Source organism: Colobus angolensis, unplaced genomic scaffold, assembly GCF_000951035.1.
Source record: "Colobus angolensis palliatus isolate OR3802 unplaced genomic scaffold, Cang.pa_1.0 Scaffold17, whole genome shotgun sequence".
Classification (NCBI taxonomy): domain Eukaryota; kingdom Metazoa; phylum Chordata; class Mammalia; order Primates; family Cercopithecidae; genus Colobus; species Colobus angolensis.
The window spans coordinates 4,500,322-4,526,121 of NW_012114821.1; the positions used below are offsets into that span (position 1 = coordinate 4,500,322).

The following is a 25,800-nucleotide window of genomic DNA, read 5'->3' on the forward strand; positions in this document are numbered from 1 at the left end:
CAATAGCAAAGACTTGGAACCAACCCAAATGTCCATCAATGACAGACTGGATTATGAAAATATGGCACATATACACCGTGGAATACTATGCAGCCATAAGAAAGGATGAGTTCATGTCCTTTGTCGGGACACGGATGCAGCTGGAAACCATCATTCTCAGCAAACTATCGCAATAACAGAAAACCACACACCGCATGTTCTCACTCTTAGGTGGGAATTGAACAATGAGAACACTTGGACACAGGGTGGGAAGCATCACACACTGGGGCCTGTCGTTGGGTGGGGGTAGGGGAGAGGGATAGCATTAGGAGATATACCTAGTGTAAATGACGAGTTAATGGGTGCAGCACACCAACATGGCACATGTTGTGCACATGTACCCTAGAACTTAAAGTATAATTTTAAAAAAAAATCTGAGTAATCGAGTGAATAGCTCTCTCACTCTCTCCAGAATACAGAAACAAATCAGTGCATCACCAACACTTGGAAACTCATTAAACAAGTTCTTGTGCCCCACCCCAGGCCTGCTGAATCAAACACTGGGAGGGGGCGGGGGGTGGGGGAAGCACCCTGTGATTTCATCAGCTGAACATCTCTTCCTCCTCCACCCTACATTTCCAAATCAAATGGAGTGCTGAGTATGATTTCTTGTTCACAGTACTTTTCTGCTTTTGCTTTTGGAGAGTTTGCTAATTCTTCTGGCTCAAAAAATATGGCTAAATATTGCTCTCATCAATCATTTAGAATTAGGGTATTAAATGTATATGCCTTTCTTTGCCATGTTAGCATTTACCTCTATTAATGGTAATTAATTATTATTTTATTAGTGGTAGCACGAACAAGTAAGTGCAGTGTGATAAATACCCAACATGACTGTTCTGCATCCAAAACCTCATGGGGAAGGAAATAAGAGAGGAGATTCCTTCTTGTCTCTGCTTTCTCCTCATTACATTATCCTCATATCTTCCCAGAGGTACAGTAAGATTTGAAGTGGAGATAACTGACTGTGTATTAGCCTTGTTTGGATAGTAACTAGATTGTTTTTCTTCCAGTTATTATTATTTAGCAATAATTTGTACTGTGCTTTTATTCATTCCCTTGAAGCATATCTTTCTATATTTTTTAAGAAATTTGTCTGTAGTCAAAAAGATTTTAATTTCATGATAGGATTTCAAATAAAAAATAATCTGAATCCAGAGTTTAAATGTTTCATTTATTATGCTTTATTAGAAGAGACTTGAAGCCATTCTAATATTATTAAAAATGCATTGAAAACAGCATTATTGTTGAATGTAGCTTTTTGCTTTTGATTTCAATTCACTGTCACTAATTCTTTTTTTCTTTTTTCTTTTGGCCGTTGTTCCAAAAGCTGAGGTCGTTTTTGCAAGTAAGGAAATACAGTTTGGATCTAGCATCTTTGATCCTGTATGCCTATCAGCTTAGTACAGCTCTTGCATATCTAGAGAGCAAAAGATTTGTACACAGGTAAGATACAGTCATAAATCTGTTAAGTTCCCTTCTGAAAAGTAGTGATCAAGAAACAGGGACCCATTTGGACCGTCTTTGGACCCAGGGTCCCCTTTGGTACCATTCTGTACCAATTCTTCAAAATTGTATTCTGTGTATCATAGGAATCTATTGTACACAGTTAATAGCAAGTCATGCTGCATTATATCCTGTCAGAGTGAGATGCCAGGGCTTGTTGTTAATACACAGTTACAGGATTTTTACACACGTGGAGTTTAAAACATTGTGATACTTTCAGGTCACTTATTCCTTACACAAACGCTATAGAGAACCTGTACTTGGCAGCAGAGCAGTGAACATGTGGAAGTGGTCTCTGAAACGAATATTGTCCTGGAACTTTCCGGGACAACACAGCCTTATGAGTGACATCTGTTAGCATTCTGCGGAGTTTCTGTTTATAGCCTGAGTCTCTGTTTGAATGCAAGTAAAGACCCTTAAAATTTGTTTGCCAAGTATCTTATTAGAATTGGTGTTTTGTTATCTGGCATTAAAACAAACTTCATCCAAAAAAAAAAAGAAACAAAAACTAAAAAAATCAACTGCATTAGAATCAACTGCTCTAAAATAATCAACTGCATCAGCAAAATCATTTAAAAGTTTTCAGAAGGCAACTTTTATTTAATGATATCTCTTTAGGAATGGCAGTGTTATAGGCCCCAGTTATATATCACTGTCTATCAGTTAATGCAATTGGTAATGTGGTTTTATGAACAGTAATAAGGATTTTCATTATTTTAGAATATGCTTTGCCATCATTCAAAATAATCATTTATTAATGGGTAAATATCTGGCAAAAAGAATATATATGAAGTAAATTTTGTGTGTGTGTATATATGAGATTTATTGTATATATCCTATAATAAATATCATATAATCTGCTTGCATTGTATATAAGCTGTCTTTCAAAGTGCCTATTAGTATGTCTTTATCTATGAGCTTATAGGTTTGTTTTTCTTATTTTAAGTCTTACTGTCTCAAATTCTTCTTTATCAATAGGGACATTGCTGCTCGGAATGTTCTGGTGTCCTCAAATGATTGTGTAAAGTTAGGAGACTTTGGATTATCCCGATATATGGAAGATAGTACTTACTACAAAGGTAAGAAATCAGAGCAGTACCTAAGAAATAGGCTTGGAATCTTTAACGTATTTCTAAAAACAATATGTTCTAATACGCTCACCTGATCTTTGACAGAGATATAAAATCAAGTAAATGGAGGAAGCAACAGTCGTCTCAGTAATGGTGCTGGAGCAGTTGGACATCCTTAGGCAAAAAATATACCTCAATTTAAACCCCTGAATCCCATTTCAGATTAACTCAGAGTGGATTATGGACTTAATTACAAAATATTAAACTTTTAGAAAAAAACGTAAGAGTAAATATTTGGCATCTAGGGATAGGCCAGGGATCCTTAGACTTGACACCAGAAACAAGGATTCATAAAAGGAAAAAGTTGATAAACTGAACCTCATAAAAATTATAAATTTTTGTTCTGCCAAAGACCCCGTTAAAAGGATGAAAAGAGAAGCTGCAGAGTAGAAGATGTGTGCCAGCCACATATCTGACAAAGCTGTTATCTAGAATATAAAAGGAACTCTTAAAACGTAGTAAAAAATGACACAAAGAATGCACTTAGAGATCGGCAAAAAAAACAGGAAGGGACATTTCAGTGAAGAGGATATATGGATTGCACATAAGCATGTGAAGATGTAGATGTTCCACATCTGTGTCCATTAGGAAAATGCAAATTCAGAACACAATGAGATTACAGTACATACCTGTCAGTTGTTAAAGAATATGCTGGCGAAGATGCAGAGAAACTAAATTGCTGCTGGGAATGTAAAATGGTAGAGGCATTCTGGTAGAGAGTTTGGCAAATTCTTTAAAAATTAAGCATACAAGTATTATATGACCCAGGAATTGCATGTCTGGACATTTCTTCTGAAGAAACAAAAATTTGTACACAAAACCATACTCAAAATGTTCATTGCAGTTGTATCTGTAATAGCCAGAAATTCAAATCAGCTCAAATGTCTTTCAATCAGTAGACACGCCATCATCTTATACCAGATGCGGCTGGTTGTATCGATTGCCTCAGTGAAGGGGATCTGACTTAAAGATATGCAGGCTGCTAACTTCAGCACCTTGGATCCATTAGTTTGGTAGGATTTTTGTTTGTTTGCTTGTTTTGAGACAGGGTCTCGCATTGTTACTCAGGCTGGAGTGCAATGGCGCAAACATTGCTCACTACAGCCTTGACCTCCTGAGCTCAAGAAGCCCGCCCACCTTAGCCTCCCAAATTGTTGGTACTACAGGCATGGGCCACCATGCCTGGCTAATTTTTTGTAGAGATGGGGTTTTACCATGTTGCCTAGGCTGGTCTTTGATCAAACTCCTGGGCTGAAGCTATTCTCCTGCCTCCACCTCACAAAGTGCTGGGATTACAGGCATGAATCATCGGGCGCAGCCTCCGTTAGTTTTTTTAACTGAAATCTAGCTTATGTCAGTTGTCTTTAATTTTGCCAATCTTGGAATCACATTGAATTGGTTCTTCAAATTATTACTGAACTAATATTTTTCTGAATAATGTTTTCATATTCCTAGAACTTTAAGGTTTAGATAAATCCATATTGTGCTATTAATACTGCTAATTATGACCACCATTTTACAAAGGCCAGTTTCTTAGGGTATTTGATTTTTATATTGCAACAGAAAACCCAGATTTTTACATGCAAAGCTAGTCTCTTATTTTAATCTCATAACTATTTTCTTTCCACATATCTTCTATATATTATTACCTGTCACTATTTTATTTTTAAAATTCATTTTTAATTTTTATTTTATTTTATTGTGAGACAGAATCTTGCTCTGTCACCCAGTCTGGAGTGCAGTGGCGCTATCTGGGCTCACTGCAAGCTCCACCTCCTGGGTTCATGCCATTCTCCTGCCTCAGCCTCCCGAGTAGCTGGGACTACAGGCACACGCCACCACACCCGGCTAATTTTTTGTATTTTTAGTAGAGACGGTTTCACCGTGTTAGCCAGGATGGTCTTGATCTCCTGACCTCGTGATCCGCACACCTTGGCCTCCCAAAGTGCTGGAATTACAGACGTGAGCCACTGTACCTGGCCTAATTTTTTAAATTAATTTTTTAAATTAAAATTTTTTATGACAGGGTCTCGTTTAGTCACCCAGGCTGGAGTGCAGTGGCATGAGCACAAGTCACTGCAGCCTCAACCTCCTGGGCTCAAGTCACCCTCCTGCCTCAGCCTCCTGAGTAGTTGGGACCACAGGCACACGCCACCATGCCCAGCCAATTTTTAAATTTTTTTGTAGAGATTAGGTCTCACTTTGTTGCCTAGGTTGGTCTTGAACTCATGGGCTCAAGTGATCTTCCCACCTTGGCCTCCCAAAGTGCTGGGATTACAGGCATGAGCCACTGTGCCCAGCTACCTGTCACTGTTTTTAAATGATCCTTTGATATATGAAAAGAAGATCAGTTGTTTATTCATTGTAATTATTTAGTCATTTAACTTAAAAAAGACAAAGTCAACTTTTCACTATTTTTAAATACATTTTATATCCAGCTTTGATCTTAACTGTCCCAAGTCCTAGAATTCCAATAAAGAGCTAAATTCCAAGTAGTATGATGTCCAAATTTTCGTATCATTCGAACAGCGTTTTGAACAGGCAGTTGACAAATTCACACAAATATCTTCTCAGAAAGGTTAATAAGTATACATTCCATTAGGCTATAGAAATAAGTGCAAACTCCAAATAGAGGTTCTTCAAAATGCTCCTCTTTCTAGGAATTCTAATAGTCTTCACAGGCAACTCATTGCTTACAGAAGAAAGTCCAGACCCTTGACATGCTGGCAGAGCCCAGCTGCTCATGCTCCATGCTTTTCTGAATCAGGGTGCTGTTTCTGTGCCCTGCTCCCTTGGCCAACCCCTTCTGCTCTTACATCCTCTCCCTGCAGCCTTCCCTGGTCATCTCTCAGTCACTGTTTCCTCTCCACTTTCAGGACACTTGACATGCATTCACTATCTCTGTTACACCTTGTACCAAATTTGAGTATACTTCTGTCTGCCTTTTAGAATGAGAATTCTTTGAAGAAAAGGACTCGGGATTGTTCATCTTGAGAACTCAGCAGTTGAGGAAATGTTTACTAAGGTTTTGGGTGACTTGCCTTTGTGGCACAAAGAAAACGTTTAGGTCTGAAAAGGGAGCTGATTTCAGGCTTCCCTAGAGAAGTCCTTCTCATCCCATTGCCCCTTCCTGCTCCTCACATGCCTGATTATTTGTGGAGTCTGCGTTGGTGCGTTCACCTAGTGGCTAACATATGTTTGTAATTCCCAAAATCAGTACTCAAGGTGCTTTCATAGTCATTTGAGGACATGCACAGAGCATCAAAAAAATGGAGTATTCCCTAATACCGAAATATGCAGCTGAGGTTCAGCAAGGCTGCAGTCTCTCCCTTCTGTCGCAGCCAGAGGTGGGAAGACAGGGTCAGGGCTGGGAGGGAACCGCACAGGGCAGAGCCAGCAGCTCAGGCTCTGGTGGTTGGAGAGGTTTGAATCCCAACTCTGGTACCTGTTAGTGGGGCAGTCTTGGGCAAGTCACTTAACACATCTGAGCGTTCTTTTCTAAAGGATATATAACCTACCAGAATGAGTTGTTTCATGAGTTAAGATTGTAGTCTTTGTGAGATACGAATATATGTGTACATATTTCTCCTGAGAGCAGTGGTTCTGTGTTTGTAACAACTTTATATAACATTAACTACCACCAGTGAGGATCGACTATATATTATTTATTATTAGCAGGATATGTGTATAGCAAGCATTCTAAGCTACAGATAAGTATCTCTTCTGTAAACTGTGGAATCTTACATAATGGAGCTGCACCTAATAGCTGCACCTAAACCCCTGGTAAACTGGGGTTTGCTCTCCCTCCCTGTTCTTTGCCTCTCTGTAGAGAGAAGGACATTAGTATTTTAGTTATCTGCCATCTAACCATATCTCACCCCTAAGTGACCTCAAAACATAAAGGAAGTGAAAAGTAGTTCTCCCAAAGAAATGGAAGGTTCAAGGGGTCAAATAGTTACAGCTTTTTCCTTTGATACTGAAAATCTCAGCTAGCTCTGTTAGATTCTTAAGCAGATAACAAGGAAAATTTATTTTCTAAAATTAATCTTCTAGCTTCCAAAGGAAAATTGCCTATTAAATGGATGGCTCCAGAGTCAATCAATTTTCGACGTTTTACCTCAGCTAGTGACGTATGGATGTTTGGTGAGTATTCTTAAAAGTTTTGTTTTATTTAAAAATTATATTTCATATGTTATACAAAAAAAAAAATCTCTCTTTGGAATATGTAGGTTGATTTGCCTTCCCTAACCTGATCATCTCCTCATCAGACTTCTTTTGATTAATTTGACAATAAATAGCCTGGCATTTACGGTGCATCAGCTTCTGGGCACAGCTTCCATAAGGGTACACAGTTCTGATTGCCCAGCTCCTTCCATCACTCTTCCTTTCTGTTCCCCATTGCTATCTCTTCTTTCCTCAAAGGGGGGATATTTTGCTCATTTCCTTCTTTCTTTTCTCTCTCTCCCTTTGCCGTCTAATTCATTCTTTTCATATGAATGACATTAAACAGTAAACACCTGGCCCCTCCAACCCTGAGTATCTAAAATTCTACCTTGTCTCTTTATTCTGAGGTCCAAGCTCCTTCCTAACCTATCTCAAGACTTGGAAGTTTGATCCTTTGTTTTCTGTAGCTTCTGCTTTTTTGATAATCTCATTTGTTCTTCCCCACCTGCTGTAAGGTCATCATTCTCCTGCTCTGTGGTTATTGCAATTCCTTCTAGCTGGTGTAAAAGTATGGCTCTCATTTATTCTTTGCTACTTATTTAAAATACTTTATCCAAATTTTAAAATTACTCACTATTTTTAACATGAATGGCTCTTCCCTCGACCCCACTCTTCATTTTTCTTGGTGTTATTCCTTCTACCCAGAATGCCTTATCCTTATACCTTCTTCTTCCAGTTGAAATCCTACCTAACCCTCAAGGTCCACCTTAAATGTCCTTGAAGCCTTGCTCTTCCTTTCTGTACATTTCCTACACTTTCTCTCTTTGTCATAACACTCATGTTGATTCTGTGAATAGACTTGTGGACATGTTATCTCTGCTAAATTAGAAACTACTTTGGAGGAGATGACCTGTTAAGATTATGTACCTTTTTTCCTCTTATAAATAAAAATAACTTGATCAAGTATGTGTTCTTATTTTTTTCTTCTGTTTACTTGCTGTTGATTCTTAATCATCGTTTAATGTCCCAATAGATAACTAGGTAGAGGAAGGAACTTTCAAATAGAACGGGATACGGCATGACATGATTAGAAAAAGCTCTGAAGTCCAATTGATGTGGTTCAAATTCCAAGGCCTTGATTATTAGCTGTGTAATCCACAGAGCAAGTAACTTACCTTTTCAGAGAAATTTCATGTTTCAAAACTTATGCCTATTTTTTTACATGTTAACACTTCTAGAACTGGAGTGTATCTTAAAATCAGTGGCATTTTACAGGCGGTAATAATTGGAGGCATTTTTTAATGTAGTTGTACTTGCTTGCACTCATGTGGACTTTGTTTTGTTAATATTGTTACTGTAATGTCTGAATGACTTTAAAAGAGCTCTTTTGGTAAGAATAAAATAAAAATTCTAAGAGGGAAGAAAGAATTGTATCACACTTTAGTTTTCAGCATTCTTCTCCCTTTTTTGGTCATATAAAGTGATGATGTTTCCTATAATCAGTGGATGTGATTTTTGTCAAATGTGATATAATGCAGTATTTAAAGAAACATAAGGTTATTGTGAGGATTAAGGGTAATATATGAGGCTGGGCATGGTGGCTCATGCCTGTAATCCTAGTATTTTGGGAGGCCAAGGAGGAAGGATCACTTTTAACCCAGGAGTTCAAGACCAGCCTGGGCAACATAGCAAGACCCCATCTCTACAAAAAATACAAAAATTAGCTGGTTTGGGTTGCATGTGCCGATAGTTTCAGCTACTCAGGAGGCTGAGGTGGGAGCATCACTTGAACCTGGGAAGTGGAGGCTGCAGTGAGCTGTGATGGAGACTTTGTCTCAAAAATACATGTATTTGTAAAATGTCTAAGAAGTGTGCCAGGAACACATTAAGTTCTCCAGAAGTGATACCCAGTGTTGCTACTACTGATGATATTGTTGTAACTTCTTGTGAGGAAAGCAGTACTAAGGCATTATGTTTGTTAGATACTCTTTACATTGAAATTCTTGAATTCTTGGCTAAGTTCAGAATCTAATTCACATCAAGATGGTAATATGCCTTGCTTCCTTTGAGGCAGATTTCATTCTAGGTTCTAAAGATGCAAAAATAAAGTCACAGTTCCTTTCTTCAAGGCATCCGTTGTACATTGTTTTGTGATAGAAGTAGATTTGAAATGACAGAAACTTTTCCCAGAGGAAAAGCATTATAAACAACTACGTTACGAATGTACCTACAAAGAAGAGAGCTGGTGAGGAAGGCCAAGGGATGTTTTTGGTTTGTTCCACAGGTAGCAAGAAGCCCAGAATAACCAAGTGCAGAGCAGTGATGATAAGGCACTAGGAGAAAACATCCGTCCTTTACACCCCCAGTTCTCTCTCTTTCCTTTCCGTTGCATTGTAGGTTCATTGCCAGTTTTAGGTTTCTTGTTTGTTTTAAAGGTGAATTTTTTATTTTTATTTTTTAATTTTAGATTCAGAGGGTCCATGCGCAGGTTTGTTACATGGATATGTTGCATAGTCCTAAGGTTTGGGCTTCAGTGGAACCTGTCACCCAAATAGTGAACATAGTACCCAATGGGTGGTTTTTCAACCATTACTGACCTCGTTCCCCCCCTGCTCTTTTATTTCCCAGTGTCTGTTGTTTCCATCTTCATGTCCGTATGTATCCAGTGTTTAGCTCCCTCTTATAAGTGAGAACATGCAGTGTTTGGCTTTCTGTTTCCGCATTAATTCACTTCGGATACATGACTTTCAGTTGTTTCTGTGGTGCGGCAAAGGCCATGGTTTCATTCTTTTATGCCTGCATAGTATTACATGGCATATATGTACTACATTTTCTTTATCCCATCCTAAAGGTGAATTTTTAAGGATTATTCAGAAGATACTGAGAAAGTATTGGATTTCCCAAGGGTAGAATGCAAGTAAACTTTTTGCGGTCACACTGTGGCATGTATAGGCAAGATGACTTGAAGCCCAAAGAAGTTCACATCTTTCCTGGGGGAAAACAGTGACCAGTCCATGAATCAACCAGATAATGATGCCTTTATGCACGCTAGACAAGAAGAGGCCAACCTTGTTAAGGGAAACTTTTTAAGGAATCTTAGTTTTCCAAAAGCATAAGACTTACACTAGTATTTTCTTTATTGGACCTCAGGTCAGCTGCTCTAATTATAAACAGGTGAGACTGAAGTGGGGTGGATTAAAATTCAGCGTTTCCTGAACTAGTTCATTAAGCCACGAAGTACCACTGTAGCTAGTGGGCAATTTTCTAATAGAGGATTTCTAGAGAAATAAACTGAGAAAATTTATAGCATTTTCCTTGATAATAATTTAACATTTCATTATTTACATCATATTAAATCATTAGGTTATTCTTATTTTATACTAAAGTGAATATAATGCTGCTTTGGTAGATAACTTGCCCATTACCTCCCAGCTGGTACTCTAGTGCCTAGAAAAACGATTTTCTTGGAACCTGGGAGTTACACTCTTCTTACTGAGCTCACTGTTGTGTTTTCATTCCCACTTGACAGGTGTGTGTATGTGGGAGATACTGATGCATGGTGTGAAGCCTTTTCAAGGAGTGAAGAACAATGATGTAATCGGTCGAATTGAAAATGGGGAAAGATTACCAATGCCTCCAAATTGTCCTCCTACCCTCTACAGCCTTATGACGAAATGCTGGGCCTATGACCCCAGCAGGCGGCCCAGGTTTACTGAACTTAAAGCTCAGCTCAGGTAGGAGTTGGCGGGAGAGAGGGCCTGGGGGTGGGGGCAGATCATACTGCTTCTCCTCCTTGCAGTAATAGCATTTTAAGGTCATTATATCAGTATAATCTAAGGCCGAACTATTTTTCGTTCAAATGCAATTACTTCTAAAATTGATTTGCATTTCTTTTTACCTTGCTAGAGTCTTAAGTAAATTGTATCTTTAAAATTTTAATAAAGCTCCAATTATGGTCAAATCTCTCTCCCCTAGCTTCTGACTTAGCATGGCTTGCAAGACCCATAATAACTTAGTCCCTAGTTACCTCACTCATCTCATCTAACACAACCCTCCATGTCTATCTCCCTCACACTTTGTGATCCAGCAGTACCTACTTATAATTCTCCTAACACAGCTCACTGCCTTTTCACATGCTGTCTTCACTCCCAGAAATCCCTTTCCTGACCTTTGCCACCTGTAAACTTTTATTCGGTTTTCAGAACCCAGCTCAGATGTTACCTGCTTCAGGAGGCCTTCCTAATCAGCCCTGCCCTGAAAGAGATAGTTATTCCTCTGGCACCTTTTCAATACTTATGTTTTTATATTTAAAACATCCATTGCTTGTTCAGGTGCCGTCTTGTGGCTCCTACTTTGTGCCAGGTACTGTTAAACCCCTGGAGGAAGCACACGGGGACATTAATGTGCTGAATCCCTCAGAGAAGTGTGTGCATACTCTACCCTGTTGCCTGGCCTGGAGAGGTTCTTGTTTGCTTGTCTGTGTCCCCAGCTATACTCAGAGCTCTTGACGGGCATCATTGTGTCTTACTGATTTCTGTAGCCCCAGTGCCAAGCATAGGACCTGGCACCATGTAAGTGCTCAATAAACATTTGTTGAATTGAATTGAATTGGAATCTAGAATGAGACTTAATACTGTAATAAACAAGATATTGTAATATAACACATAGGCATGAGAAGCTTTATTATATAAACAATACCATGGTTCAATGTGTGCTGTGTTACCTGTTTTCACACTTGGGGACTTCCTCGATTTTACATGAGTGTTTATGGGTTTGTTTTTCATGCTGTATTTTACTCTTTTTCCTAAAAATCGTCAACTACAGAGTCCAGGCTTTCACCATCTAGCCCAACCTTCTCTCCACATGTTAAAGCTGTTCAACCTGCTAGACGGGATTCCTTTTAAGGACAGTATTTCAAAGAAGAATTAAGACCCATAGGTAGAAGCACAAAGGAGTCATCCAGTCTGAAAATGTTTGCTAAGCACCTTTGTTATTCTAAGCTAGGTTCTGTGGGTTCAACAGTGAACAAGACCCAATCCCTGTCCCCAGAGAGTTTAAAGTCTGGTGGAGGAGACTGAGGTATCACCGGTTATTACAATACAGTGAGCACCACATCGGAAAGACCAGCCACACTCTTGGTCTCCATCCCCATAACTCTCACGCGCTGACCTGGTTCTCCTTTCAAGGCCCCATAGAGCAACCCTACTCTGCCTCTCACACGATAGACCTTCAGGGTAATTCTAAACAGCTTCCTTACGTCCTCTTAGCTTCTTCTAGCCAAAAATCTTCAGTTCCTTCATTAATTCTCATATAACTTAACTGCCTATTCTCTCACTTTTACAGCTGGTTTTTGGACATGCTTTATTGCATGTTTTGCTCCTATTTGTTCCTCCTTGATCTTTCCTCAGGATTTGACAGTTTCTGTCCTTGACATTGTTCCTCTCTGATACCAGTTCTATCACCCTACCTCCCTGCCATATCTCTGTACCTCACTGACTTGCCATCTCTACACCATTACTATGAGTATTAACTGAATTTCTCTTCTCAGCCTCTTATTTTCTCCCGTTTTCTCTCATTACTCTTCCTAAATGTCTGACCCATTCACACGGCTTTGCTTCTCACCTCTCTCTGTCTGTAGTTCTGGTCCTGCCCTTTTCTCAAGTCCCAAACTTACATTTTAAATTGCTGGCTGGGCATCATGTTTATCCAGAAAGCAAAGCTTAGTTACATTCTCCTCTAAGCCAGCCCTTCCTCCTCACTTCCTCCAGGTTGGAATAGTGCCTTTATCTTCAACACCATCTTGGAGTCATGCTTCACTCCGTGCGCACACCCCCCATCCTCCATCCCGCGCTCTTCTCCCATCTGGCGTGACCAGCTTAGTCAATCTTCCTGAACTGTCACTGGAAAAATAACTCCCCTGGTCAAAACAGCTTTCAGTGGGGTTTTGTTACCTTTTATGTTTGGTTAAAGGCTTCCACGGTAACATTTAGGCCTCATTTCATTATGGCCTGAGATTGTCTTCCCATCCCTTTCACACATGGTAGCTAAACTAACCCTCCTCTCAGCCTAGAATGCCTCCTCCTTCACTTGGGGAGATCCTACCCATCTTTCTCGGCTTCTTTCATGCACTGGGTCTTCTGTGACTTCACAGCTGACTAGCCTCCACCCTCTGAGTCTCCAAAGCTCTTTGTTCTTATCAGGCTTACCCTATGCTGCCATAGATGGCTGCAACCCGTGTTCAATTCAGTTCGATAAACACTGTTGAGCACCTACAGTAGCTGAACCTGGTGCTAGTCACTGGGGCAAAGATGACTAAAACACTTTTCCTGCCCTCGAGGAGCTCACAGTCTAGTATGTCTCATCCCCTACTAGACTGAAGCTCCTTGAGGACAGGGATGGTCATACTCACCTCGGTGTTGCCTGAACCTCCAGGCCAGGAACTCAGCTAGCTAGATACAGAAAGGGTCACCCAGGCACTGAGTTCAAGGCTTAGAACATATGAGTGATTCTTAACATTAGGGAATGCTCCACTGAGGTAAATTATCTCCAAAAAGTATCCAATACATATTTTTAGAACTACATATAATTACTTTAAATATGTACCTGTAGTATATAATTTATGGATATCTTCTTATATACTACTAGCACAGGTAATTCAGCATTCATTCAGTCTGCATTGTTCTGTTTTAGAAATGGTGTTTAACTTTGCGTTTTGAACATATATAATTGGGCTACCAAATAGGCCACCATTTTATATTATAAAATGTAACTATATAATGTAATTGCTTACTTGAACATTTACATATAACAATATATCACAATAACTAAATAGGTTACTAATTTTTTCAAAATTTTTATTATTTCCAGAATTTTAACAAAAAATAAGTTTGGATAGCCCTTTGGTAGTTAAAACCATGGTAGTTAAAAATGTTTCCCAAATCCCATTCTTCTTCTTGACCTCGAAAGAATTCTCCTTCCCTACCTCAAAAGAATATTTGCAAGTAGACTCAAATTACTGTGGGATTCCCCTTATCTTTAACTGGAGTGTATGTGTGTGTATTTTATTTTGTTGAGGCAGGGTCTCCCGGCATCTCTGCTGCCTGCAACCTCCACCTCCCATGCTCAAGTGATTCTCCCACCTTAGCTCCCGAGTAGCTCAGACTACAGGCATGCACACCACACCACCACACCCAGCTAATTTTTTGTATTTTTGGTAGAGATGGGGTTTCGCCATGTTGCCCAGGCTGGTCTCAAACTCCTGAGCTCAAGCAGTCCGCCCACCTTGGCCTTTCAAAGTGCTGAGATTGCAGGCATGAGCCACCATGCACAGCCTTGTATATTTGTTTTTGACTATATTAGTTGATAAGTGATTTTTGGTATGGAACCTGTTGGGCAAACTCATAGGAAAATCACCTTGGTCATGCTTTGATGAGGTGATGTCTGTGACTCTAGAAACCTGTCCTTCCTACATCCTGTTTACTTATTCATAGGTATTAATTCATTGAGAAGTAGAATGAGATTAACCTGCAAGTGGTCTGTTACCAAGTACAAAAAATTCCTCAGTAGGAATACCTTTAATTGATCGATAGTGAAATTTTCTTATAATGCATACTTTAGCATTTTTGTGCTTTATGACTGTCAGGTTATAAGAGCGCACTAAGTATTTTTTGAGTGAAAAGTCATTTACCCGGGCGCGGTGGCTCACTCCTGTAATCCCAGCACTTTGGGAGGCCAAGGCGGGCGGATCACCTGAGGTCAGGAGTTCGAGACAGGTTTGGCCAACATGGTGAAACCCTGTCTCTACTAAAAATACAAAAATTAGCTGGGCATGGTGGCGGGCACCTGTAATCCCAGCTACTCAGGAGGCTGAGGCAAGAGAATCACTTGAACCTGGGAGGCGGAGGTTGCAGTGAGCTGAGATTGCGCCATTGCACTCCAGCCTGGGAGACAAGAGCTAGACTTTGTCTCAAAAAAAAAGGGCATTTAACTCCTGGTTAATTCAGTTAATTCTTTGTTAGGTACTATGACAGGGAAACCATAATAAACAGCTTTATTATTTGCCTTTTTGCAGGTATGTTCAAAAATAATATGTCCCAACAGTACTCTTCTTGACTAAGGTGTTGGTACCACTATTTTAAAAAAGAACATCAGCTTTATCTCAGATTAGAAAAATATTTTAGGTTAATATTAAAATTCTTAAATCTATTTTAGGCAAATTAGGATAGTAAACAAAATTATCACTTTAAAATTTTGTGTTATGATGTTTGTATATTTTAAAACTTTTTATTGATGTTTAATAAACACACCAAGAAGGACAGCTTACTGGATTTCCACCAGTTGGATACAGTGTGTCACCAGCATCCAAAATGAAAGTACTACCAGCATCCCAGAAATCTTCCACATACCCCTTTCCAGTCACTGTTCACCCTCCAAGGGTAACCTCTATCTTGACTATAGATTGGTTCTGCTTGTTTTTGAACATGATGTAAATGGTATCAGTCAGTACTTACTTCATATATATATAATTTATTTTACTCAACAGTTTATGGGATTAATCCATATTATTCATGTAGTTATACTCAGTTCTCATTGTTTTATAGGGTTCCATTTGTGAATATACTATAGTTCATTCCACTGTTGTTGAAAATTTGTATACTTCTAATTTGGGGCTATCAAGAATATTGCTCTGTAAATTAGACGATATAGTAAGTGGTATGTAAACAGATTTACCTGATGCTTTATGTTCTAAAGAACAACAGTCTTGTAAGTATCACCTTGGAAAGCAGTCCCTGATTTTGAACTGGTCTTCCATCATTGAGCTCTTTAGGAATATTTGTAGAACCAGCACCATGTGCATTGATAGCAAGTCTCCATCCTCTACAGTTGGCTCTTCTAGTTATAACATTGAAATAACTAGTAGTTACAGAACAATTTCTGTTGGCAGGCATTGTGCCATGAACTTTTTTACACTATTTCACCTTAATTCTCACAGTCCTGGGACATACAGGTAGTATCTTCATCGTCAGTTTACAATGATGAGGAGACTGAAACTGTGTGGTTAGGCACCTAACAGAAGGACACAGAGCTGGAATTCACCTGAGTCCAGAGCTTGAGCTATGAGCTGTCATGCTTTACTGACTGCCTTGATGTTTATTGGCTAGAGTCATTAGGTGTGCCTGCCATTTTATGATTTGGACTGGTGAGCAGGTTGTTAATATTGGTTAGTTAAAAAGGAAAAAGAAAGAAAAAAAATACTATTACAGAGAATTCCTGCAGCTGGTTTTCTTACATTGTTTGAGTATCAACCAAAGTCCTTAAAAGGAATGGCAGCATCATTAGCAGATGCACAGAGGCCCTCCCCACAGGCTTTGAGGGGGACAGGGCTTCCTTGTGTACTTTCAAAGTATTTTCTTACTGGTTTTACTTGTTGTATTGGCATATTTTGAGTGTGTTGTATTTTGCTGCCGTGGAACACAATAATTTCACAGACACTGGGGAGCAGGTTTGGAAGTTTTGAACAAGTCACCTAGAGTTGACTTCAAGCAGATCAGAGCCAAACCATGGCACAGTGTCATCCAGAGAGCCTGCTGGGAACTGCTTGTATACAGAGCTTTCACTCCAGCTGGGGAGTGTTGGAAGTTTTTGTTTGGGGGTTTTTGTTTTTGATTTTGTGTGTGTATGTTTCTTTTGGTTTTTGATTTGTAGTTGTTTGTCTTAACCATGTGCTGTCATGTTTTGCTTCTTAACTTTATCAAACAAAACCAGCCTTTGGGAGAATGTTGGTCAGGGCTATAGCTTAGCTCAGCATGGGTGCAGACAGATTTTCTTACTTTTTTTTCATATCACTTCTCAGTATTATACCTAAGTGAAGCTGCAAGGCATCTAAGGAACTCAAACTATTTCAGTTGATCTGCGAGACCGCCAGTTCAAGCTATTATAGCAACACGTTGAGAGTAAATGGGCATGTGTGCGTGTATAATTTTTCAAAGAATGTTTAAAATATTGTGTGGCCTTGGGCAAGTTACTAGGCCTCCCTTGTAAGAGCAAGATCACAAATATACTACCCATATTCTCAAGATTAAATAAATAATCTGGCCAGTCTCAGTGGCTCACACTTGTAATCTCAGCACTTTGGGAGGCCAAGGCCTGAGGTCAGGAGTTCAAGACCAGCCTGGCCAACATGGTGAAACCTCGTCTCTACTAAAAATACAAAAAAATAGCCAGGCATGGTGGCAGATGCCTGTGAATCCCAGCTACTCAGGAGGCTGAGGCAGGAGAATCGCATAGACTCAGGAGGCAGAGGTTGCAGTGAGCCGAGATTGTGCCACTGCAACTCTGTCTCAAACAAACAAATAAATAAATAATCTATGTCCATTGCCCATGGTAAGCACACACACTGTGTTAGCTAATTTAGAAGTAGGAAGTAGTAACAACAAAGCTTTCCTTGAAAATCCAGAAGGGACCTGGCAACCTTAGAGTACAGAAGAGTTTTCAGTTATAGTTAAACATCCTTAAAAATATATCGTTATTTGTATTTAATTTTAAGGTAACCAGTAACAGAATTGTGCAGAATTATGAGCTTTGGAATGACAGATCTCACTTTGAATCCTGGCCCCACCGCTTTACCATCCTTGGGAAACATCTTTAGCTTTTCTTTTTTTTTTTTTGAGACGGAGTCTCGCACTGTCATCCAGGCTGGAGTGCTGTGGTGCAATCTCTGCTCACTGCAACCTCCACCTCCCTGGTTCAAGCAATTCTCTTGCCTCACCCTCCTGAGTAGCTGAGATTACAGGCGTGCACCACTGTGCCGGGCTAATGTTTTTTTTTTTTTTTTAGTAGAGACAGAGTTTCGCCGTGTTGGCCAGGCTGGTCCTGAACTCCTGACCTCAAGTGATCCACCCTCCTGGGCCTCCAAAAGTGCTGGGATTACATGCATGAGCCACCGTGCCCAGCCTTCTTTCTCTACTTTTCTAAAAGTGTAGTATTCTTTCTACTCAGTAGCTACTTTCTAGGGTTCTTATGAGTTTTGAATGAGTGTTAGCTATTCTTTATTCAGATAATAAGAATACCAAGATACTTGGTATCAAAGTATCAAGCACATCTTTTTGATGTTTTATAGATGTATTATAGATATATGAATTTTAAAGTATTAATCTGTGAACAGCATCTTAAACATGTTTAATGTGTTTTGGATTCTTCACTTATCCCACAACATGAATTTTAAATTAGAAGTCCTAGGTTTGATTAATGACATGAAATTGCTTGTACTACTGTGTGTTTTTTTTAAGTGATTTTGTATTTGCTTCCAAAATTCCTTTCAAAGGTGGTGTCTCAATTCCTCTTTAGTCATTATACCAGTTTTTTTTTTTTTTTTTGCATTGCTATGCTGTTGGGTCTAGATATTATCTAGAAGAGTAATCTGTTTCACAATTATAGCTATGTACAGTTAAAATGTTCACAACGTGTGAACTTTAGGAGTTTTTTTGTTTGTGTTCTGTTTTGGCCCTCAGTCTTCCCAGTGATAAAAAGCAAACTGCAAATCTGAATTTAATAGGAATTTAATGTAAAATGTAAATTGTTTCTACTGAAAATTACATCTTAGCTGCTTCATGTCTAACAATAATTCTTACCCCTCATTGGTTCTCACCCACACATCTCTATCGTAGTACTGTCTTTGCACAATTTGCCAAAGTATACAATTTGGCTCTTTGAAACCAATAACTTAACATCTACCTCTCTTTCTCTGCCTTAATTTTTTTCTCAGACTTGCATTTTAGCAATACCTTTTGTATTATGTTTTTAGTGCTTGCTCTGGGAATTACACTATACATCTTAACTTTTCATAGTTTACTTAGAGTTAATCATTGTACTTCATATAAAATGTAGAAACTTTGCCAGCAGGAATGTCCATTTACCACCACTACCTTGGTCCATTATGCTGAAGTTGTCATGTATGTTACATTCACATATGCCATTAACCCCACAAAATTAGATTATGATTTTTGTCTTAAATACCGTTTTAAATAAAGTAAGGAAACTCTTCCATATTTGACTTTGTACAGTGCTCTATTCTTCTTGAAGAACTTATTTCCATTTGGTTTCCCATCAGATGAAGAATTTTTTTAGCATTTCTTGTGGTGCACATCAGTTGGTGGTGAATTCTATTAGTTGTATATTATCTAAAAATGAGTTGAACTTAACTTTGTTGATAGGAATTTCAGGTTAACAGAGTTGTAATTTTTTTTTTCCCAGCACCTTAAAGATGTTCTTTTACTGTCTTCTGCCCTGTTATGTTTAATGAGAAGTCACTGGTCATACAATTGTTACTTTGTATGCAGTGTGTCATTTTTCTCTGGCAGTTTCCATGATTTTCTTTCTTTGATTTTTCAACAGTTTAAGTAGGATGTGCTTGGGTGTGGTTTTCTTAATGTCAGTTGTGTTTAGGATTTGCTGATTCAAAAGGTTAAATCTATAAACATATCCTTTATAAAATTTAGAAAAACTTACATCATTATTTCTTCAGATATATTTTTCTGTTCTGTTTTCTCTCTCTTCTGAGATTCCAGTTGCATGTGTGTTAAGACTCCGGGTGGTGTCCTTCAGGCCAAGTCCCAGAAGCTCTCGTTGTCACCTTCCCTTCCCCTTGTTCTTCCTCCTCTCCCCATTCCTGACCTTCCCCACTTCAGATTGGATCATTTTTATTCACTCACCTTCAGGTACCCTAACTCCTTTTCTGTCATCCCTATCTACTGATCACTTCATCCAAGGGAGATTTTATTTCATATACTATATTTTTTGGTAATAGAATTTCTGTTTGGCTTTTTTTTTTTTTTTTGTATTCTATTTCTCTGCTGACATTTCCTGTCATCCATTATGAATAAATTTTCTTTTATGCCCTTGAATATAATATCTTCTTTTAAATCATTGCTAATTTCAACATCTGAGTCATTTGTAGAATCAGTCTCCTTTAAATTTTTTCTCCTCTTGAGAATGGGTCACATTTTTATGTTTTTTTTGTATATCAAGAAGTGTTAGATTATATCCTAGACATTGTGGCTGATGGGTAGGTAGCAGAACTTCTTTCCACTGTGAGCAGCAGTGCAAATCTCTGTTCAATTATTTTGGCCTTAGCTAGGCAACTTGGAGTCTGCACTGTGTGTGCATGCTTCTAGGATCAGCAGAGATTTATTTAGAATATATACTCAGAATTTGAAGCACTCCTTCCCTGGCTGTCTTCATTCTGGGATTTCTCCCTTCCCTTTTTTCCAGTTACCTTTATGCTAGCTGTGGTTGCTCCAAACTCATTTCTCTGGTTATTCAAGCCAATAACACTGGCGCCTGCCTTCTCACTAATGGCCATTAGAAAGTGGGGACCCACCCAATGCCATTCTCTTCCTTCTCATGACAGCTCCCTCCAGGATCTGGCTGCCTGTGGTTGCTATGCTGTCACAGTTGTTTCTTATATCCAGAGTATATAGTTCCTATCTGCCAAAGGGTTGGTCGAATAAGAGCTACTCACTCGTAGCAGAAACAGAAAAAGGTGTCAGTATTTTAAAGTAACATTTGCGGAGGCTCATGCCTGTAATCTCAGCAACTCAGGAGACTGAGATGGGAGGATCACGTGAGTCCAGGAGGCCAAGGCTGCAGTGAGCCATGATCGAGCCACTGCACTCCAGCCTGGGTGACAGACCACAACCCCAATTCAAAAAATAGAAAAAAATAAAAGTACAACCTTAGCGGATATCAGCGTTTTTTAAAAATAATTTTGAGATCAATATAGCACAATAACCAAAGGCTTTATTTACTGCAGTTAGAGAAACAATAAGAGAGAAATGTGATTTCAATATATCCATGAAACTGAATTTCCAGTCTACCACTGGTGACTAAAGGCCATAATCTCCAGCATTACTGCTTATGAGAAAAGAGAAAAAGAGCAGAGGCATAAGCAGTAATGCTGTGATCATGGCCTTTAGCCACTAGGTCAGCTACTTCCAGGTATACCATCCCTAGCTTCATCTCAAGGCTCAGGCTTGTTTCCTGCAAAGATGGTATGGTTTGGTTTGGTTTGGTTTGGTTTGTTTTTAAAAGGTCAATTCCATTCTTTTGTAGTGAGGCAGCTTTGGCTAATTATAAGAGATCATGTTTCAAAACTGGTATTCCCGTGAACTTGCCAAAACAAGCCAGTTCCCGCTTGACTTTTTTTCCTTCAAATTTATTGCTGCTCTTTCTCTGGGTGTTTTCCAGATTAACTTAAATAATTGCAAACCCAGACTGATTTTATGTCCAAAGCAAATTGTATGATCAGGATCGTAAAACAGATCCTTTGTTTTACGTGATTCCTTTGTTTACGTATCAAAATCCAATCTTTTTACATAAGTTTTTCTTCCCATATTTATTAAAGCAAAAAGTATTTATTACATTTAAAAGGAGAAATGTTTTGTATTTGCAAAGAGAAAAATTAGTAGTACAGTCAGTCTCGGGGAAAATAGTACAGAAATGAAGACAAAAACACAGTTCTTTCCTAGTGGTAAATAAGGCAGGTAAAAGTACAGAGCTAATTAACTTTCACTTAGAAGTTTACTAATTTTTCATTAATACATATGTTATTTCTCCATTCTAACAATAGATAGGGTAGACTGTGATTTTTACTTATAAATGAGAAAACAGGTTCGAGTAGGCAGGATCTCCTCTGGGATTGCATAACTCACCAGAGAAGCAGCTTCGATATCTATCCATTGCTTCTTCTGGGACAGCTTGAAGAACTCAAACACTCAGAATCAATTGGCCTTTTTCTACTTCTGAAAATTGTCTTTGTTGGAGCTGTACTTTTGTGTCTTAGCTCCATACTGGAAATGAAGGACCACTTTCTTGCTCACCATCAAGTTGTATAGGGAGTGTTGCAGGCCAGAAGAAGAAAATCAGACCACCTGTTTTTATGTCCTTTTACTGTGAATTGATCACTTCAATGATTTTATTTTAAAGTAAGAGAAGTAAAAAATAAAACTAACACTAAATAAAGCACTCCTTTCCCCTCTTCAGGATTCTCTTCCTTAGTGGTGCACATGGATCAACAAAGTGTAATTATCGTTGTGCTAATGTTTGTTAAATGACAAGTCTCAGCTTTCATTGTTCCATCTATTTGCAAGTTTGAGACTTGGAAACCACCATTCTGGGAAAAAACATGAGGGCTTATTTGTTGCCAGTTCACATTAGGCAGCTAAGAGCTTTCAGATGGAATGTATTGCTACTAAAAATATTTATAGTTTGGGAAAATATGCTTCAATTTGACCTCCTTGATACTCTGCACATTCTAGTTTGTTACTCTGGATTCTTCAGCAGCTGTAAAGAGAAAAGTTCAGTACTGTCTCCTTGTGCCCTCTTACTCCATCTATGGACTAGTCTTCCCATTGTAAAAACAGATATTTTTTATGAGTTATTTATATTCTTGGTTCCTCTGAGCAGCAAATTATGGTTTCTCAGAAGCATTTTGACATGCTATTTTGGGTATGAGAATGAACTAGTGAGATTGAAGGAACTTACTTCCCAGTTGTCATTATGTTCTTTGAGGAACAAGTCTGGGATGTTTAATTAAAGAAATATCGAAGTGTCTATAATATGTAAGTGATACTTAGCTTGCAAGAGAAGTTAGATTCATGTCTGACAACTGTAGGAAGCTTACAAGCTAAATCCCACAACATGGCAATATGTGATTACGGGCTGAAATGAAACATTCAGACAGTAAATTCAGTGGGTCAGAGAATAGGGGAAGTGTGTGTGGGTAAGATATATCAGGGCAGATGGAGCCTGAGAGGGTCTTCTTGTGGCAAGGGACTTCACGGGACCCTTTCAGAGATTCTTGGGGAAAACAGTAAGTAGCCTTAAGATCAGAGTGGCCCATTTCACAAAACAGTCTGTGTGAAATAACATTGCCTGATGAGAACCCTTTGAAAACGGAGTTCCCGTTGCCTTAAAGAATATGTCCCACTTACCCTTCTCTCAGCTTGCCTGTATTTTAATTATTTGAAGGAATAGGAGAAACACACTTGTTTTTCCCAATTTTTTTTTTTCTTGATTTTTACGGACTTTTTACCTGTTTAAAACTTTTAGGAACTCTGACTGAGGGTGTGGTGTTTATTTTAAGAGTCAGACGACAGAGAGCAGGGCACCGTAAAACCACCAACCAGGGATGTGCTTCTCTCTCAGGCCAGCTAGGCCTTCTTTGTTCCTGGTCTCTGACTGGTCTCCTGCTCCCAGTGACCATCTTGAAGAAAGCTGCCTGCGGGTCCTTTCCTGTTTGGCCAGTTGAGAGAACAGGGGCTAGGCATGGTGGCTCACATCTGTAATCCCAATACTTTGAGAGGCTGAGTTAGGAGGATCACTCCAGTCCAGGAGTTCAAGACCAGCCTAGGCAACACAGTGAGATTTTTATTTATTATTTAATTGTTACAAAAAATAAAAAAGAATCCGCCAGGCCTGGTGATGCACCTGTAGTCCCAGCTACTCAGAGAGCTGAGGTGGGAGGATTACTTGAGTCCAGGAGTGATCGCGCCGTTGAACTCCAGTCTGGTCTACAGAGTTAGACCCTGTCTCAATAAAAGAAAAAAGAAATTGGCCAGGCACAGTGGCTCACACCTATAATCCCAGCACTTTAGGAGGCCGAGGCAGGAGGATCACTTGAGCCTGGGAGTTTGAGACCAGCCTGGGCAGTAATAGCGAAACCCTATCTCTCTAAAAATAAAACTGAATTTAAAAAGAACAGGAAGCTTGATAATGTGCTCTTTGTGACTAGTCAGTAGACCTGCTCCACTGATAGGGCTTTATTCATCCATTTACCTGTCATTTATTAATTCATATTATGCTTCAGGGTCAGTGCTAATTCTGAGCATTTGAAAATGGACCTTCAGGTAACAACTCTTGGCCTAATGAGAGCAAAAGTCAAACAAACAGATATTTACAATGCCTTTTGGCAAGAGTTAACAGCAAGTTAGGCGCTAGTTTCTTTGGAAAAGAGTAAGGAGAGTAATGTAACTTAGCCTAAACGGAGGAGGGAGCATCAGGGAAGATTTTTCTGGAGGAACTGCTATTTGACACTTAAAATACAAGTAAGAGTTGGCCAGAGAAAGAAGAGAAAGGTGTTCCAGGCAAGAGACACAACATAAAGAGGCATGGGAGAGCATAATGAGTTCAGAGAACTTACCAGGACTTAAAGGAAGAAGGGCTATAGGAGGAAAAAGGGAAGTGAAGCGAGATTAATCACTTCACTTTGAAAAGCAATGGTAGTTCCCGCCATGTGTGCACATGCCCCAACTCTAAAAAAAAATACATATTTTTAACTCCATTAGCAGCCTTTTGAGGTATGGATTTACTGGTGTTTTACAATCTAGAAAGTTAAGATACAGCTTCCCACGTTTTCATTGGTAAATGTTCAGGACTGGGTGAAGCTATATTAGCTCATACCAAAGTATCAACTCCTGTTCCTTATAGTTGTAACATCTTTACATTTGTCAAGTTCAAAGGCATTATATATCAGTGACTGTTTTAGCAGTCATATTCTTGATCTGTTGGTTTGATTGATGACCAGTCTTTTTTTTTTTTATTGAGACGAAGTCTTGCTCTGTCGCCCAGGCTGGAGTGCAGTGGCCAGATCTCAGCTCACTGCAAGCTCCACCTCCCGGGTTCACGCCATTCTCCTGCCTCAGCCTCCCGAGTAGCTGGGATTACAGGCGCCCGCCACCTCGCCCGGCTAGTTTTTTTTGTATTTTTTCGTAGAGACGGGGTTTCACCGTGTTAGCCAGGATGGTCTTGATCTCCTGACCTCATGATCCGCCTGTCTCGGCCTCCCAAAGTGCTGGGATTACAGGCTTGAGCCACCGCGCCCGGCCCGATGACCAGTCTTAATAGTTGTATTGCTAACACTTCATAGGTGATTCGATGAATTTATAAAAAGACATGGTTGCTCTTTTGTATCTGAAGCTCAACTTGGATTTTAACTCATTTGAAATATTTGCACAGGCGTATAGTGTAAGCCTGTAATCCCAGCTACTCTGGAGCCCAGGAGTTCAGGACCAGCCTGAGCAACATAGTATCACTCCATCTCTTTTTTAAAAAATAAAAAATAAACAAATAAATAAATAAATAAAGGTAGGAGACCAGGCGTGGTGGCTCATGTCTGTAATCCCAGTACTTTGGAAGGCCAAGGCGGGCGGATCACTTGAGGTCAGGAGTTCGAGACCAGCCTGGCCAACATGGTAAAATCCCATCTCTACTAAAAATACAAAAAATTAGCCAGGCATGGTGGCACATGCACCTGTAGTCCCAGCTATTTGGGAGACTGAGGCAGGAGAATTGCTTGAACCTGGCAGGTAGAGGTTGCAATGAGCTGAGATTGTGCCACTGCACTTCAGCCCATTCAACAGAGCAAGACTCCGCCCCAAAAACAAAAAAGAAAGAAAAGAAAAAGACTCATAGCTCTTTGTGGGAATGGTAGCCATTAGCTACACAGGATATTATCTGATGGGGAATTTCTAATAGTTCTTTCGATTTTTAAAAGTCTCTTGCATTTCAGAGCTCGTCACATAAGCTAATTTTCATTTAGATCTTCACAACAACCCTTCAAGATAGGTAGTTAGGGAGGCACCCCATTTGTGGGTGAGGCTTGGAGGGACAGAGTTGTCCATGGTCATCTAACCTGTCTGTGGCAGAATTTAAACCTGATCTCCGTGTGACTCAAACTCCTTGAGTTTGATTGAGCCTTATTGTTTTCCCATTCAGTTGTTTTTTTTTAACCGCTAATGATCCCTGAATTTACTCAGCTTAGTTAAACATCTAATAGGTAATGATAATGCATGTATTTTATCCATATACAGTATTTGTTCATTTAGCAAATATTTAAGTGTCAGCAGGCACTGTTTCATTCAAAGTATAACAAAAGGTGTTTAAGTCATAAAATATATAAGGAAAA

At 39.3% G+C, this 25,800-nt stretch overlaps 1 protein-coding gene across 1 annotated transcript in view; it reads left to right on the forward strand.

Annotated features, from left to right (window-relative positions):
* The window catches only part of PTK2 (protein tyrosine kinase 2), a 309,021-nt gene that overhangs the window by 221,082 nt on the left and 62,139 nt on the right, over positions 1 to 25,800 (forward strand). The window contains exons 23-26 of the mRNA XM_011938127.1: positions 1,370 to 1,485; positions 2,524 to 2,624; positions 6,729 to 6,818; positions 10,369 to 10,573. Coding sequence (XP_011793517.1) covers positions 1,370 to 1,485; positions 2,524 to 2,624; positions 6,729 to 6,818; positions 10,369 to 10,573 — 512 coding nt within the window. The remainder of the gene's footprint in view (positions 1 to 1,369; positions 1,486 to 2,523; positions 2,625 to 6,728; positions 6,819 to 10,368; positions 10,574 to 25,800) is intronic.